Below are 16,608 nucleotides of genomic sequence, written 5' to 3'. Positions count from 1 at the left end.
CGTCTTTCGATTCATCTCCCATTTCGGACGATCTTCGTTGTCCTTCATTCTCGTGTCATAGGCCTACCGGCCTACCTATGTGTTTGAACCATCGTTAATCCCTTTTCGGTTTAAATCTTGCTGAGGAGTCTACCGGCGTTCTACCTGATTAGAGAAACAAAAAAAATCGTTCGAGCCATGTTTATGTAACATATGAGATGAAAGCAATCGGTTTGAAGTGCAGATCCATATATGCCTACAAACAACCGACGAAAGTTTGTTCAAAATGTGACCCATAACTCTAATCATTCAATTCAGAAATTTATAACCCATAATTGCGGGGCTAGGCGTCGCCAGAACATGCCAATACCTTGACAGGTAAGCCAAATTATGCAAAGGAGGACATTGCTTTTCCAAATGTTCTCTCCGAAGTAACCTAGAGGAAATTCCTTTGTTTTAGGCCCAGCTGCCTCATTTGCAGGCAAATTTAAAGATGGTTTGCCGAAACCAATACAACTGTGGGTAAAGCTAGCGTGAAATAACGGCGCTGTAGGTCACAGCAAATAATGCCAGGACCTAGGCCTAGAGAGAGACAGAGAGGAAGTGTCCTTTGAGGCGAGACTTTCGGCAGGTCAATCAGTTAGCCGAAGACATCTGGTCATTAGTTTGTTTTTGTTTGGCTGATTTAAAGGGTGTGCATTTTCCCGATATCAAAACCTGTTAAAAGCGACTTACCGTTTTCTTGGAACAAGTTCTAAGTGTTTTTGTCAATGGAGCAGGGGGATTATTACATTGTGCAATCAAAAAGGTAACATGAATAATTGACATGACAAAAATGATGTCGAACAAAGCAAACAAATTCATTTTTTGTGTTGAGTGATAAAAAATCAGTTATGTCCGATATATGTGGTAATCAAGTTGAAAGCTATTTAATCAACGGACTTTTCACAGTATTTCATGCCAGTTTTAGGGTACCAACAATTTTTTGGATCAGTGTTACTGATTATACATGAAGGGCAATAACATGAGTGAGATAGGCAAACAATTGGAGCATATGTTTTGCATTACGTAAATTGACCTTAAATTATTATTTAAATATCACTCAAAGGACCAACGGGGGTTTGTTTTGATTACACCAAGCACCCTCGAGAAAAATAGTAGGAACGCCAGATCTTGACTATTATATCTGAGGTACTACTGAACCGAATTCTCTTAACCATTGAATTACTTTATGTCTCAAGATTTTATTTCTTATACAAACATTTTATAATAAGATTTCAGCATTTTGAATAAGATATCGAAATTTAGTGGTAACTTTTTTTATTGAAATTTATTTTGTACCTCTATGTGATGTTTAACGCACTTTCATGGCTTAAAAAAAATTGTTGAAAGTGAACAGCAATTGTTCATTCTTCAATCTTCATATTCAGAAAAACAATATTTTTTGAGAATGAGTTTATTATTTTATTTGAATTAAAGAATCGAAACAAAAAATATTTTCAAATATTTCGATTTTTCTTGGCACGTTCATAAATCATATAAATGAGCACAATGTTTACTTGGGTAAACGACAAATTTCAAGAAATACCTTATTTCTGGGATTTTTATCCTTTTGGATGATTCATCCCACCCATCAGACAACGCTTTCAAGAAATACGATGAATTTTATAGGATAAAGTTTAATTATTTAATTCATAACATTTGAGTTTTGCTTCTAACATTTTGGTTGTGAAAAACGAGAATTCTCGTATTTGGTCCGCAATGTGTTCATTTGCTTTATTTGTTCATTTTACTTTGTAAACCCGGGATGTCCGAATAAATCCGGGGAACATAAAATGCATACCCCACAATAAGTTAATCATCACATTCTCTTATTTATTGAATAAAGAAAATATTCCAGGACTTTGAAACGAAAGAAGCATTATTTTATGGGAAGTATTTTCTCCTCATTAAAAAAAATGTAACGACTTTTACGGGGGAAGGATTCATTTCATTCTTAGATTTGGAGATTTTTTTTTTATTATTTGATAATTTGCGCCGGGGGTCTTAAGATTTTCCCCAAAATTGAAAATCGGGTTCATTTTTACGACTTAAAAGCACATGCATTTTTTCAGATTTCTTACATTTTTTTCGTGTTAGATTTGGTTAAATTTTTTGTAGGTAAAATAAAACCACATTTCAGAGGTCCATAACTCTGTTATTTTTTAACGGAAATCATTACATCATCAGCACATCGAATCACATAAGAATTTTAACAGCTTTGCAAAGCAAATAGTTAAAACAAAAAAGTAATAAGCTTCAACATAAAAAATTGTAAATAATCCTAAAATGATGTCAAAAAATACCGTCTGCATCACCGAATACTCTGCAAATAATACCATTGTTAGGCCCAATTTATGATGTAACTTTCATCTAAAAAAAAAAACCAAAGTGCGCCAATGTTTCCTTTAAGAGTTATGAATAAAATAATGACAATGTATCTCTTTTTATGAAATGAAAACAACAATGTTCGAGCAACTGCATTCACATAAGAAGGTAACGCGCGCTTCTAACAACATGGGAACAAAAGTATTTATCAAAGCAGGTAAAAACACTATTTGTTCGTGCTTTGTAAAGTGTTTATAGCGTAACTACTTCAAGTTTCAACAAATAATTTAATAGCGTATTCGTTTATGCCCAGTTTTGCACCAGGTCACTTTTTCATGTTAAAAGTCTTACTCAATTTTTAATATTTCATTCAATGTTCCGAAAATCAATCAAAATAAACACTCAGGATTCGTTTCCTGTTGGATACATTCTGATTGTATAATGGGATAGCGCCTCTCGCAACTGCTTCGCCCGACTGGTATGCAATCTCGATCAGCGCTCTACTCAGCAATGCCAACCGAGTCCCATCAATCAGAATCATCGGGTTTGCAAACATCGCATATCGTAGATGAGTGAGATACCAACCGATCCATTCTGAATGTCACTCACTCAGTATCCGCCTGGCTGATTAGAAATTGAAAAGACGGCGGAAGTGACCATCTTTCCATCACAAACACAACTACAGTTTGATTTAATTCTTACTGTAGTAAAAAAAAGCTGTAAAATCAAATTAATTTATTAATTGGCTATGTTTAAAATCAAACAACATTTGCTAATGATCGGTTACATGTATCACTCGCTCACTGCCTGAACCATTCACTCCTGATCCTAGCCCAACATGATTCGCCTTATGCATCGCTCAATGGTGAGATTCCAATTTGATGATAGTGCTGCACTGTTTTGACAGCAAACATCGTGCGAGGTGATTTGTATTTTAGCGATGAATAGAACGATCGATGATCGGATAAGTCCAGTAGCAATCAATAACAAAACCCGATCGCTATACGTTCAGTTGCGAAGTGCAATCAGGAACATTCATTGAAAATGAGTGATTTTCGGAACACTGATTTCATTTGAAAAGCTGATAAAATTTCGATGCTATTTGATGTGCTTTTATTGATTTCCGTTGAAAAATAACGAAGTTATGTAGATTTGCAATATGGTTTTATTTTATTTACAAAAATAACAAATTTTAATTCGAAAAATAATAATGTTTGAAATCAGATATCAAAATTTCAAAAAAATACTGAAATTATCAGTTTTTGAAAACAAATTTTCAAAAATTTCAACAAGTTAAAAAAGTGAAGAAAAACATTTTAAATCCTATTAAATCTTAAATTTTCTCAAACTATTTTTATAAAAAAATATATAAATAAATTTTGAATTTCATTGAGCGATTCTCTAAACATGAATATTTATTTATTTTAAATCTAATCTTATTCCAAATTCATGATTCTGTGACTTGAGAATTTGATTTCCATTTTGAATTATTAACTAACTAACTAAAAAACTTCACCCAGTATGACGGATTGGCTTAATGATATCACCTACAAACTTTATATTGCTTTCATTATCCTATACCAACACTGTTGGTGTATAAATATTTTTCGGACAATCACCAAATTTTTTTTAAATAAATATTTTTATAATACAGTTAGCTGTCTGGGGAAAAATGCAACAAAATGCAAATCAGAACTTAATCTCATAAATCTCGTTTCCATATGCTCCATACAATATTTTGAAGTATTTTTACTCCTATATGTATGCAGCAGATTAACACTTTTATCTTAAAAATATTTTTGACAGAAAAAATTAAAATTTAATTCGAACAAAACCAAAAATTACTGCAATTGGTGCTTTATGCGTAATGACATCACTAATGTATCAAAAACTATAAACGTTAAATAAAAATATAAACTTTCTCATTTGATTTTTCATTAATTACAAAGTTTGTTGCAACTTACCCTTTTTCTTAACAGGGTGAAAATCGCATGTTTTTGTGAATTTAAAACTAACTGGTATAACCAATAATTTTTCTGTCTACGTCAGTTTGGTGTCACATCAACCTTAAAACTTTTGATGTACAAGAGGTATGATTATCTGTAAGCATTAAGATTGTAGAAGCCATTGAAGTTAAAAAATGTTGCATGTTGCCCCAGTTGACGGTACTTTGAATTGTGGGTCTGAATAAAATCCGATGTTAGGTTTTGAATTTCACTGTTGAACTTTTAGTATCTCCATGGAATTTGATTTTAATTATGTAGTACTTTTTTTATTTAAGATTCGTCTGAAGTCTTAGTGTTGTTTCCCAATAGTCATGAGGGAAATATTTATTCTGCTTTCGATGAAGCTCATATTAAGTGATGGATTGCTATCCAAAAAAGTTGTACTATCTATCTGTAATTTTTACTAATCCAGAGATTATTTATTTAAAAGAGAGAAAGATTTATTTAATAAATGGTGTATGGAATTCTGCATTTAACAACTTTAATCTAAAGTTTACTAATTCTTCCGCAATGTTTGCATTTGATGGATTATCAATTATTGTTTGAAGATATCAGACATAATGGTTATTTGAAGGCAATATAACGAACTCTTTACAGTTTCTTTGTATGCTTAATATATTGTGATTTCTGGGACAGCATATGAATAAAAATAATTGATTCATAGTGGCCCCCCGTGAAAAAGTTCCCAGGGCCTCCGGATGGTTTAATCTGGCCCTTGTGTTAAGAGAAAAATGCGAACGGCAAATAATTTCCAACAACAAAAAAGCACGGTAGTTGAGCGGGCTCACAGCCACTCTGGCTTTAAAAAAAACATTGTAAAGATAATTTTACTTTTAAAACGCCTATTGGAACATTGGGTATTAAGTGTAGGTTTTTAGTTCAAACCGCATTATCGACATTGGGATTTTTCATACGAACTTAACCCGTCATTCTTCCTCGAATTTACAGATGTAGGTCTAGGTGGGGTAATTATGAACAAAATTATTCAGTTTTTCATACTATCAGCTCAAACAAGTAGCTCTTTTATTTTGAAATTCTGGAAAGTAACCAAAAATGAATGACGGGTTCCCTTCTTCATTTTAAGATTTTTATCTAATTTTTTTGTTGCAGTTTGTGTGCGTAAAACGCTTGTTCATAATTACCCTGTTAGTTCATAATTACACCCTTGTCTATGGGGTAATTATGAACACAGTAGCGAATCTTGTTATGTGATGACTTTTGATATTGGCTTTATTCCTAGATTGAAACCACATCTAAACAGTGCATTGTAATTATGAACACAGTAGCGAATCTTGTTATGTGATGACTTTTGATATTGGCTTTATTCCTAGATTGAAACCACATCTAAACAGTGCATTGTAGTGAGATTTGTTGATTTTTCAATTTACTGTTGAGAAGTTATAGGTTATTTTCAGTTTTACATAGCTGGGAGACATCTTTTCATATAATCACACATCCACAATTTTGAAAAAATATAAAATAATGTTTTAGACTTATTTTCAAGATTTGGATTGTTATCGTGATTTTGAAGGTAAAAAGTTAATTTTTATCATAAACCAATGCTGAGAAAACACGTGTTCATATTAACCCCACATCTTGAAAAGTATGGGGTAAATTTGAACACTTCTTTGTGCGTGGGTGGAAATTTTTCTCAACATAGATCATATCACACCACATGGAGCATCAATTACCAGACGTAAAACTTTCGAAAACAACATTTTATCTCCATTCACATTGACGGAGGAGTCAATTGATAAGACACGTCTCAAAACGATTTTCGTTTCTCAGAGACATACATTTTGTTAATAACTGTAACTACAAAATTTATACAGTTAGGTTTACAAGTTATAACTGTAACTTATCCATAGAACGGCAGACTATCACATTTGATCAGTTTTGAGACCCTACTATGACCCTAAAGGCGCTTACGGCGTTTGCTCATTTGCTCTCTTTTTAGTTTGGAAGATATTCTGTGCGTCCTCTAAAATCAAATAACATCAAATGTTGAAAGTTTTTTAAATATACTCAAGTTTTTTTTTAAACATTCCATTTTTTACACCCCCAGCGAATAGGGACAATACTGATAAAATTGTTAATTCGTTGAATTTGCATTTTATAGAATTTCGTTTTTTCGAATCCAAAATAAACGCGTTTTCCGTAACCCACTCTTATAATGTAAAAGAGAGTAACGAGTACATAGATTTGGGGGTAAAATAAATCACAAAAATTAGCAAATGAATCTCAAGCTGCAGAAATACTGCACGCATAATAATCAGCGCGTAGCCGCTACGTGATTAACTTAATTTTTATACAATTGATTTTCACGTAATTTGTACGAATAAAATAATTAAACGCTCCCATAATAGGAATTTTCCTTTATGAAATCACGAAAAACTTAGGTGAAGTTTTAATTGCGTTCAATGTGTTATGATAAGATTGCCAGATTGTCCTGTTTTATCCGGGTTTGCACGGATATTTGTTACATAATTTGAGAACAGTCCGGCCGGGCCCAGTTGGCCGGATTTCTTTGAAAAAAGCCCAGATTTTGCCCGGATTTTTTCACTTGATTTGGCAAAACGAACGAAAAAAAAACAAAGTGTGTTGTAATTTTTTTTTATTTATTTAAGTCTCCAAAAATCCACAACGATTGTAGCTGAATATTGTCTAAGAACGATATTTAAGTCACGTTACAAGCTTTCCGAAACTATAAGTTTTGAAAAACAGGAGAGTTTTAGCGACAAAATTGTTTGCTCTCATTTGACCGCTCGCGGTATGAATAGGTATACCTCATGCGTTCAGAATGGGGGTAGGCTTGATAGCGGCACGTTATCCAAACAAACGGGAAATTGTGCCTAAATTATAAAACTTTGTATTCAATATTCTATTACATTGTTCCGATTTAGAAAATCTAAAATTCTATTCACAATGAGCTTCTAGAACACTTTACTAAAGACTCATTCTTTTACTCATTCTGGTGCCTCTATTAACTAATGTTTAAATTTTCCAAACATAGGTCTTCGATCAAATCAACTTGGTATATTCATACGTTTTTTCAGATTTATTTTTAAAAAAAAACTCCATGTGATGATTTTCAAAAGCTTAAACACGATCAGGGAATAACACCCTATTACATTGCTCATATTGATTCAAAAGAACAAAATCTTAATTACGCTAGAATTGCCTTAGAAGTCCATTTTTTCTGGTATTAGTGTAGGTTTGATAAGGAATAAAAAACATTCTTTCTTCATACATTCTACGAAATACGTTGGACAAATTTGTAGTTTCGAAGAATCTTAGGAACCAAGAAATATAGGTTTTGACGTGGCCATTATCCCCAACATTTAGCGTGAGATGTGTGGAGGAGCTGTCCTCAGAACAAATCATCACATGTGCTGCCCTTCCTTTTCTTCTATCGACTACACGGGCTTGGCCGGCATCGTTATTGGTTCATTAAAAAGTAAGAGATTCTCAAAATTGTACAGGGAGATTGTATTGCTTGTACCGAGCAATCTTTCAATAAGTTCAATATGCCACGTTGATTATCTCGAGCCAATTACGGAGGGTAACAATTATGCCATTGGCCAGTATGGGCCGTAGGGAGACCGAAGTTGATAGCAAGCTGAAGCTCAAGTTCAAGCTCACAAAAATTTCTGTGCGGTGTAAATTTCTTTCTAAATCTAATCACATCGAAATAATCTGTTTACGACTAACTTTATTTACAAACTAACTAAATTGCTCACGTCTACCATTGTCTATTTTTTCCATTTCAGACTGTCCATTGAAAATGCTGTAAATCCCTATCGTGTCATCCAGAGAGTGGTAAACAACTTTGCAAAATTCAACATGGCATCACTAACGCTAATCCTGCTGAGCTACAGCGTGTGTATGTTCACACTAGCACGAGCTCTCCCGATCACATCGAAACCCCTAGACAACAGTCCAGATCACCTGACGTGGGAAGCTTCGTGGTTGTCAGGAGACTCTCGACTAGCCGGAAGTGGTGGTAAGGCGAAAAAGATTACTCCCAAGTCCATTTTCATCGCACCGCAGCTGAATGGATACAACGGATCTTTATGTCCGCCAGATAGTAAGATCGATTACACCGGCAAGTGTATCCAGGTGGTGAACATCAACACCGCCGACATTTTGGTAACTAAGCTACAAAGTATTTTAGGAAACGGTGGAGCATTACCTGGCGGTGACGCAGACTACGATTATGACTACGACCCTTCGGGTCCGTTCCAGGTTAATCTGCCTCTGAGTATAGATCTGCCAGGGGAGTCACCGATCCAACCTGCAAAACAGGTTGACCCCATATATGAAGCGGCAATACTTGAGGTACCCAGTACTACTACCGTTAGAGTTCTTGAAACTACAACATCACAGAGTAGTACTCCTAAGGAACAGCCGACATTTCTCAGCCATACAAGGAAACACATTATGGATCAAGCTGCTGCCGAGACTCACACCGACATTTCGTTTATCGCATTTGAAAGCCTACCGAATGGGACAGTATCAACGCAGCTCGAGGTGGACGGCGCTAATGGAACCATCATTCAAAACATTGTTCTTAGCTCCACTGATGCTGCTCCGACAACTTCCACTACAGTTGACAGTGAATCTCCTTCAAGCGTTAGCACAACTACTCTCACAAGTACTAGCGCTGACATTCCCACAAGCACTATGGTGAGCACAACAACCGAAGAACTGGGGACATCTACAACTGAATGGAATTTTCCAACTGAAGATAGAACGATTACACCTGGAACAACTACCACTGAAGTTTTGAGTACAACGATGGAAATGAAGAGTACTATGAGTAGCGCATATGCGACAACAACGCAGCAGATCGCAAACGACACACCAGATAATGAGTTTAGCAGCCTGAAAACAGAGCTTGCTGAAGATTTACTCATTTTGGGAACATCTAGTACAGCCACAACCGAACTCCCCTCTACGGATGTATCGGAATTGAATGCAGATTTGTACAGTACAGCTTCCAGCACTATAGAATTCCAAGTTACAAGCACCACATTCGATCCTACCGAAAGCACATCGACCGTGGAGCCTCCAACGACTAAAGTTTTGTTTCAAGCTATGCCTGCTAGAAGAAATAGACCTTCCCCAAAACCTGTTCAGATAGTTACACCTGTAAGGACTAAGTGGTACAGCCCACCAGGAGCAACTCCTCCTCCATTTGTCATTGCTAGCTACACTCAACAAGAGCGTACGACAAGAGCCACTCCAGAAACGACAACAGCGGCCACAATTCGCGCCACTGACTACACTTCTCTTTCATTCACTAACGACACTGAAAACGATAAACGGAACCAAGAACTCATCCATCGGCAGGAGTTAAAGGACAACCTTCGTGAGACCATGGATTCCAACAATCGTTTCGTTTATCATCACCTTCCTGTTCCGAGTGCCTCGATTGTACCGGCTCCAGCGAAGCCGACGACAGTGCCAGAACACAATTACATCGATCAGCTGAGAAAGATTAATGAAATCGTGGCCGAGAACAAGAACCGTCACCACCAAGCAGCGATGGCGAGTAACTCACGTGTTCGGTTTCCTACTAGAGACGAAGATCAATCCCCAGCGGCCACCAATAGTCAAGTGGTTCGATTCCCTGGTTCAGTGTCCAGTCGCTATTCACAGCAAACAAACAGATTGCCGGACATCTTTCCCAAAAAATCTGCCGACACCACAACACAACGCCCTCCCTTCTGGTGGCTTCCTACTGGATGGGAAGTTGATCAAACCGGGCAGAAACCGATGCTCTTGCGATTCTGGTCACGGATGCCGTTGGTGCGAGACGAATCACTAACCACAGGATCCGGTAGCAGTAGCAGTACCTCCAGCGGAAGTCCGCCCGATTACTCGAGCACCAATCGGTGGAAACATTCGTCGAGAGCTTCGAGCAACACTTCACCTTCTCATTCAACGACTTCTCGAAGAGGCAACTCCCGAAGTCCCAGCGAAAACTTTTACAAGGAAGTTTCTTCACAGGATGTTTACAAGGTGCTCAACATGCGCCAGCTAAAGCACAATAGATAAACCAGATACTCAACTCAGACCATGTTTGTGTAGTTTTTACCCCGCGCGCCAGCTTTAAGTATTATTTAATTGTGAACAAAAATTGTGTATAGACAGAAAGTATAACGCTATTAGTGGTAGAATTAGTTTTAGTAGAAAGAACACCATTTCGTATATGATGTCGCTAACAAACAATACACAAACCCGCAACATTTTTGGAACGCACATATTCAAATATCAAAATGTGAGGAAGGCTAGCACTTGTTTTACATAAGCTATATTATCCATGAGTATTCTCTTGTTTCGTTTCCGTAACAATTCGTGAAATAACTGTGATATTTATTTGGCACCTTCAGTGTGCTGCTTCAAAAAGCTATAAAGGGGCATTTTTTGGTCTATGAAAAATACCTTCTTTTATCTAGCATAACAATCTTAAATTTGATCTTTACTAAATTGGGTTTTTCAGGTCATTTGTCTTTTAAAATTTGGTAGAATGACGAAAAAATATTAACATTTTTAGTTAGTTATCATTGCATGGGAAACATTTTATTTGGTCTTTAGCATGTGAAATTGTACATAAACAGGTAAGATCAAGTTTTCGATCGATTTTCAATTTTTTTTCTTACCTTATATTAAAAATTCAGAAGCAATAAGAGCTCTAATTTGAGAATCCATATAAAAATTTAAATTAAATGTCTAGTAGTACGAAAATCTAGATTCAGTTTCATAGAATCCATTTCAAAATTCAAAGAGCTTCATGAAGAATGAAAATATAAATTTTCATAAAAGAAAAGCAAAATTTGAATTAGCTATATTGATTAGTGTTTTAAGTTTCACAAAACGATATGATCCTTTAAAAATTATGGATATTATAAAAATTTTTGAGAAAATTAAAATTCTGTTTGAATCAATCAATTTTGAGTTTTTTTTTGCTAATATTTAATAATGCCGTACCTTGGACCTTGACATTTTGACTAATTTACAATTTCATATACTCGATTTCAATAAAGACAAATACAGCATGCAAACCCCAATTCGAAATTAGATAAATCAGTCTTCTTTCCTCACATCGTTGTAATTCAGGAGCACCATTATTCACACAAATAAATATTCAGTAATTTGTACATATCTTAGGATTGCCGGAGCATTTGCATAAATTTATAAATCTGATTCAACTGTTATTTAAAACAAACGAAAGCCTAAAGGATATTTATGCGACTATAATCAAAAACAAAACTATGTCAGCTGGAAACGAATCAAAAACATAAATTAGTTAAAGCATAACTACATGTATGGATGTGCCAAAAAGTAATACAAAATCAATCGACTCGTATTGCCAAACTCCAAGTAAGAAACATCACTTTGTAATTAGTTAGCGCTGTAAGGTTGCGTGTTATTTGCATGTTTTTATCATATAAAAATATTGCAAACCATATTCGGAAGTCTCTCTAAGTATTGTGAATTGAGCTAAACTAAAACGATCTTCCATCTTTATCGAGTTGTTTATCGAGCAAAACAGATCAGCAATGCCAGCACCCTCTGTAAATATACTTAAGCACATTTTATACAGCAAGATATTCTCACATTACGATATCCAAGTTGGAATATAATTGTGTTAGTGTGTACATTGTTAATCCTCAAGCAAAACAAATACTTAATTTACCTTAGCATTAGGAAAGCAGCACAAAAACGTTTTACGACATTTGCCAACAGAAGCCAACAGCCGTGTGAGCATTAATGCCAACTAATGCTTACGCTCTGGAGAGAGTTAAAGAGGAGAATAGAAATGAAACGATTTGTAATGCACAGGAACCGAATATGTTTGCCAAAAGTTCATATAACTGTTTCGCAGAAAAGTTTTTTTTAAGAACAATAACGAGTCAAAACGCACATGATCCAAGTAAAACCATTTGAATGTAGCAGTAGACAGTCCCACCTTGCCGGAAAATGTAATTCTGATAATCAAAAAAAAATAAGGAAAAGTCGTTTTAATTTGTATGCTCACTTCTTCCCTGTTAGAATGCAATTAAACTAAATGCGTAGAATGATGCTAATAAAGGAAATCTAAGATCGGTAGCAGCTCCATTTCTCTACATTTGATCGGAAACCTTCTGAAGAATTGAATTGTTTGAGTTTTGATTGACTATCATGATGACAGCCACTTGTACCGTAGTCGAAGTCTCCACTCGCTGTTGCACTCCACCAATCGAAAACAAAATCATCGTCAGTGTATTGCTCATTTACTCACACGTGCATTCACAACACTGACAGAATCTTTAGGTTACCACCGTGTCGCGGCAGTTCAAAACTTGTGCTCTACTGGTGCAAAACTGAATCTATCAACAAATACGATGACAGCAATTTGTGCAACACTGGTAACCTGAGGCAAAACTGGTCATGAACGAATACGGTATGAGTCTGGTTCCTGAAGTGCGTTTTATCAGATCAGGAGCAAAAATTTTCATGTGGAGTAACCTACAGCATGGTCTACAGTCAATCGATCCAGTCAAGACCTCATCTATTACGATGAGAAAAAAAAACAGCGGTGATAAAATACATCCTTGTCTCACTCCAGCAGTTACCGGGATTGGTTCGCTGTTGCCTCGTACTGTGCTTCGATGAGATGGACTAGTTTCTCTGGAACCCCTCGTCGTCTTAGAGCAGCCCAGATGTTTCAGTCGGTCGAATGCTTTTTCGAATTCAACGAAACACCAGCAGAAGGGAGTCCTGGAATTCGTTGATTCGTTCCAATAATATTCGTAGTGTTGTGATGTGGTCCGCTCATGATCGTCCAGATCGGAATCCAGCTTGTTGCCGTCGGAGTGTAGCGTCGATTTTCTCCTGGATCCTGTTCAGCATCACTTTGCAGAGTACTTTGAGGGTTGTACATATCAAAGTTATGCCTCGCCAGTTACCGCACTCTGTCAGGCCTACCTTCTCCGGTACCTTTATGAGGATACCTTGCATCCAATCGGCCGGGAATGTTGCAGTATCCCAGATTTCAGCGAAAAAACGGTGCAACATTTGTGCTGACTAGGAAGGGTTGGTTTCCAGCATTTCAACAGGGATGCAATCGATCCCAGGCGCTTTGTTGGATTTCATGCCTTTGATTTCCGCTTCTATTTCAGCCAGCGAGAGCGCTTCCGACTTGACGCCATTGATGCGACTTACTGTTGGCGCTCCGAGCTGCAGGTTCTGTTGGCCATCGTTATTCGTGACTCGGAAGAGTTGTTCGAAGTGCTCAGTCCATCGTTTGAGCTGATCGGTTCGATCGGTCAATAACTGAACTGCTCGGTCTTTTAGCGGCATTCTAGCATTAGTCCTTGCACCACTAAGGCGGCGAGAAATGTCATAAAGTAATCGGATATCTCCATAAGCGGCGGCTCTTTCTCCTTCTTCGGCTAGGGAGTTTGTTCAGGCTCTCTTGTCTCTTCTGCAAGCTCGTTTAACTGCCTTTTCCAGCTCCGCATATCGTAAGCGGGCGGCTGCTTTGGCTGCTCAATTCCGACTTTAGCCTTTCTCCGATCATCGACCATCCTCCAAATTTTATCCGACATCCCTTCACTTCTTCTTCCACAAACTTTACCGAGAGTACCATGGCTCGTCGTGATAAAGGCATTCTTGATTCCATACCACTGTTCTTCAACTTTTCCGTCTGTCGGCAATTCCGAGGCTCGGGACTCTAGCTGTTCGATGTATGCGATACCCTTTTCGCCTCTGGATCCTCCAACCGGCGGACGTCGTATCCACACCCGACTTTCTCCTTGCGCCGTTGGACACGCACAACTCTCAGTCGTATTTCGCCAAGGACGAGGTGATGGTCAGATGCAATGTCTTCACTTCGTTTGTTGCGGACATCAAGAAGGCTCCTTCCCCATTTTCGGCTGATGCAGATGTGGTCAATTTGATTTTTTGTTCAGTCGTCTCGGGATACCATAGTGACCTTATGTGATGGTCGATGTGGGAAGAGCGATCCACCGATCACCATGTCACCAGGGCCGCGTAGGCCTGCGGGCTTAACAGGAAACCAACTCCCGAGTAGCATGTTCTCCTCGTATGCCAGAGTAAAGCAGGACTTGCCCTGGCTGTGTCTTGTGTTCTCCAGTGTTAGATCAACGGACTTCGCTCAGTCTCAGAATTTCTAGCTTGAGGCGGCTAGCTTCTCTAGCAAGTTGAGCCAACTTGCCTAGTTCGGCAAGGGTTAAAACGTTCTAAGTTCCAATTCGTGTCCGTGTTTTCGTGCTAAAAGTCGTCGCTAAAGTCCCAGGTCGATCATTTCTTTCGGATTTCGTAACAATTTAATAAATCGGGAGCAATTGTTGTTAGCCTAAGGTCCCTATCCCACGATGGGGCTGCCATCTTGGACTTAGCTGGCGGGAACCGCATTTCATAAATTCAGCCGCACGCTGCGAGACAAACGCTGTTTGAGCCGCCCCAGACCTGGAGAACAGACGCTTGGTTGTTGCCGCACGCCGCCCCTGACCTGTCCACCTATGTGTTGATAGACATTTGATCAACATGTCTATCCGCTTTTCGTAGTCGCGTAGTCGGCCAGCTTCTGCTTGATTCGACGCATCTCAAGCGGCTGTCGTATGCATGCTTCCAAACTATCCAGATAGCAGTCAAAATCAGGGAAACTTCCACCTCCGGTGCGACCGTCGTCGGTGCAAACGGTAATGTTATCGTGCAAGTAGAATATAGTGATACCCCAAACTTCATAGAGCTGAGGGCATTTATCAAGCATAAAAGAAATAAATTTTCGATATACCATTAATAGGTCGCAAAAACGCAAGCAATTTGCACAATCATAGCTTGTGGGGAATCGTGGGCTACCTAGATATATTTTAATGTTTTTATACACATTCAGAACTTAAAATACTTTTTTTTACCTGTTAAGTTTTCTTATGCTAAATAAAGAGTTATGAAAAATATTTTGTCTATCCTTTATCAGAAATTTTGCCGAAACGTTCGCGAGCAAGGTTTTAGGAATTATTAGAGCATAAACAACTCTCTTTTTTATTTCCTTATCTGAAATTGCTTTAAAATAACTAAACAAATTATGAAATTTTAGTTTTGGGTCAACTCATAAACTTTGCACGTTATCTAGTCAATTTGGATTTTGTGGCCCACAATTTTTCAAAATCAAAAAAAATACTTTTTTGTAAACAAACAGAACTCGGAGAAATAGATTTATTTGAAAAATTAAAAAATTGCCGTATGATACATTAAAAATGTAGCAAACTTCTCCATTTTTTTATCTTAAAAAATAAAGAAGTTATGAAGCAAAGAAAAAAATTGGCCCCCTCACTCCCCTATAGTTTAATAAAATCGGTTCAGTTGTTTTGAAGATACAGAAAAATTAATAATCTGAGCCTATATGACCCTGAACGACTAATTGTCTTTTTTTAACCGTAAAGAAAGTTCAATAAGAAAGTTAATTAAAGCATTGGGAATTTCAAGGCTCGGATAGAGAAATTTTTACATTTTTACAAAATGCGCTTATTTGAATTTACAAAAATAAGATTTGGTTTTTGTCTTCCTCAAACTAAGTTTTGAGTCACATTTTTGGACCATACAGCTACACAAAAGAAATTTGCCACACCCCATTTTCGTTCGTAAATTTTTTTAAACCTGCACTGTCACCAAAAAAAGGGATTACGTCATCGCAAATCGACCCATGAAGGGGGTCAATTTTTTCACAAGGGTGGTTCATAATTTAAAAAAAGAATATCCAAAATAGAAAAATACAGAAGGGACAGATATCACAAAAACGTCTGTTATAAAAATGTTAAAAATGAAATGAATAAAGGTAAATATCGGATGGTTTTACAAAAATGAAAAAAGTAAAAAATTAGTTAATTGATATTTTTTGACATATTTCATGTAATCCTCAACAGCCCCAGATTTTAGTGAACCCTAATCAGTTCTTATAGTTCTTATCGTGTTGTTTCTCCTGACTATGATATCTAAACCTCCTTTGCTTCTGAACCGATTAGACACAAAAAACGATAACGCTGGAGTTTGTGGCTGACTTTTGAAAAATTCTTCGAGCAGGTTTGTACTTTACATTTATATTTATCAAATTTTGTTGAAAATAGCAGAACTAATGTGATAGAATTATTATTAGAATTATTATCATTAGAATCGGTATTATATTTGCTTTCTAGCAAATCGGACTAGGTGGGAATAGTATGTTGCAAAAATCACACATTTTGGC

The 16,608-nt window shown here is 36.9% G+C and overlaps 1 protein-coding gene across 14 annotated transcripts in view; it reads left to right on the top strand.

The window, feature by feature from the left end:
- The window catches only part of LOC129748243 (mucin-2-like), a 578,750-nt gene extending 566,249 nt beyond the window's left edge, over positions 1 to 12,501 (top strand). For all 14 annotated transcript variants that reach the window (XM_055742778.1, XM_055742775.1, XM_055742777.1 and 11 more), the window contains one exon: positions 8,123 to 12,501. In XM_055742778.1, coding sequence (XP_055598753.1) covers positions 8,123 to 10,412 — 2,290 coding nt within the window. In that variant the 3' untranslated portion in view covers positions 10,413 to 12,501. The remainder of the gene's footprint in view (positions 1 to 8,122) is intronic.
- Positions 12,502 to 16,608: the final 4,107 nt, after the last annotated feature.

This window comes from Uranotaenia lowii, chromosome 2 (genome assembly GCF_029784155.1).
Source record: "Uranotaenia lowii strain MFRU-FL chromosome 2, ASM2978415v1, whole genome shotgun sequence".
Classification (NCBI taxonomy): domain Eukaryota; kingdom Metazoa; phylum Arthropoda; class Insecta; order Diptera; family Culicidae; genus Uranotaenia; species Uranotaenia lowii.
Note: the sequence above shows the minus strand (reverse complement) of the source record. Positions and strands in the feature narration are given on the sequence as shown.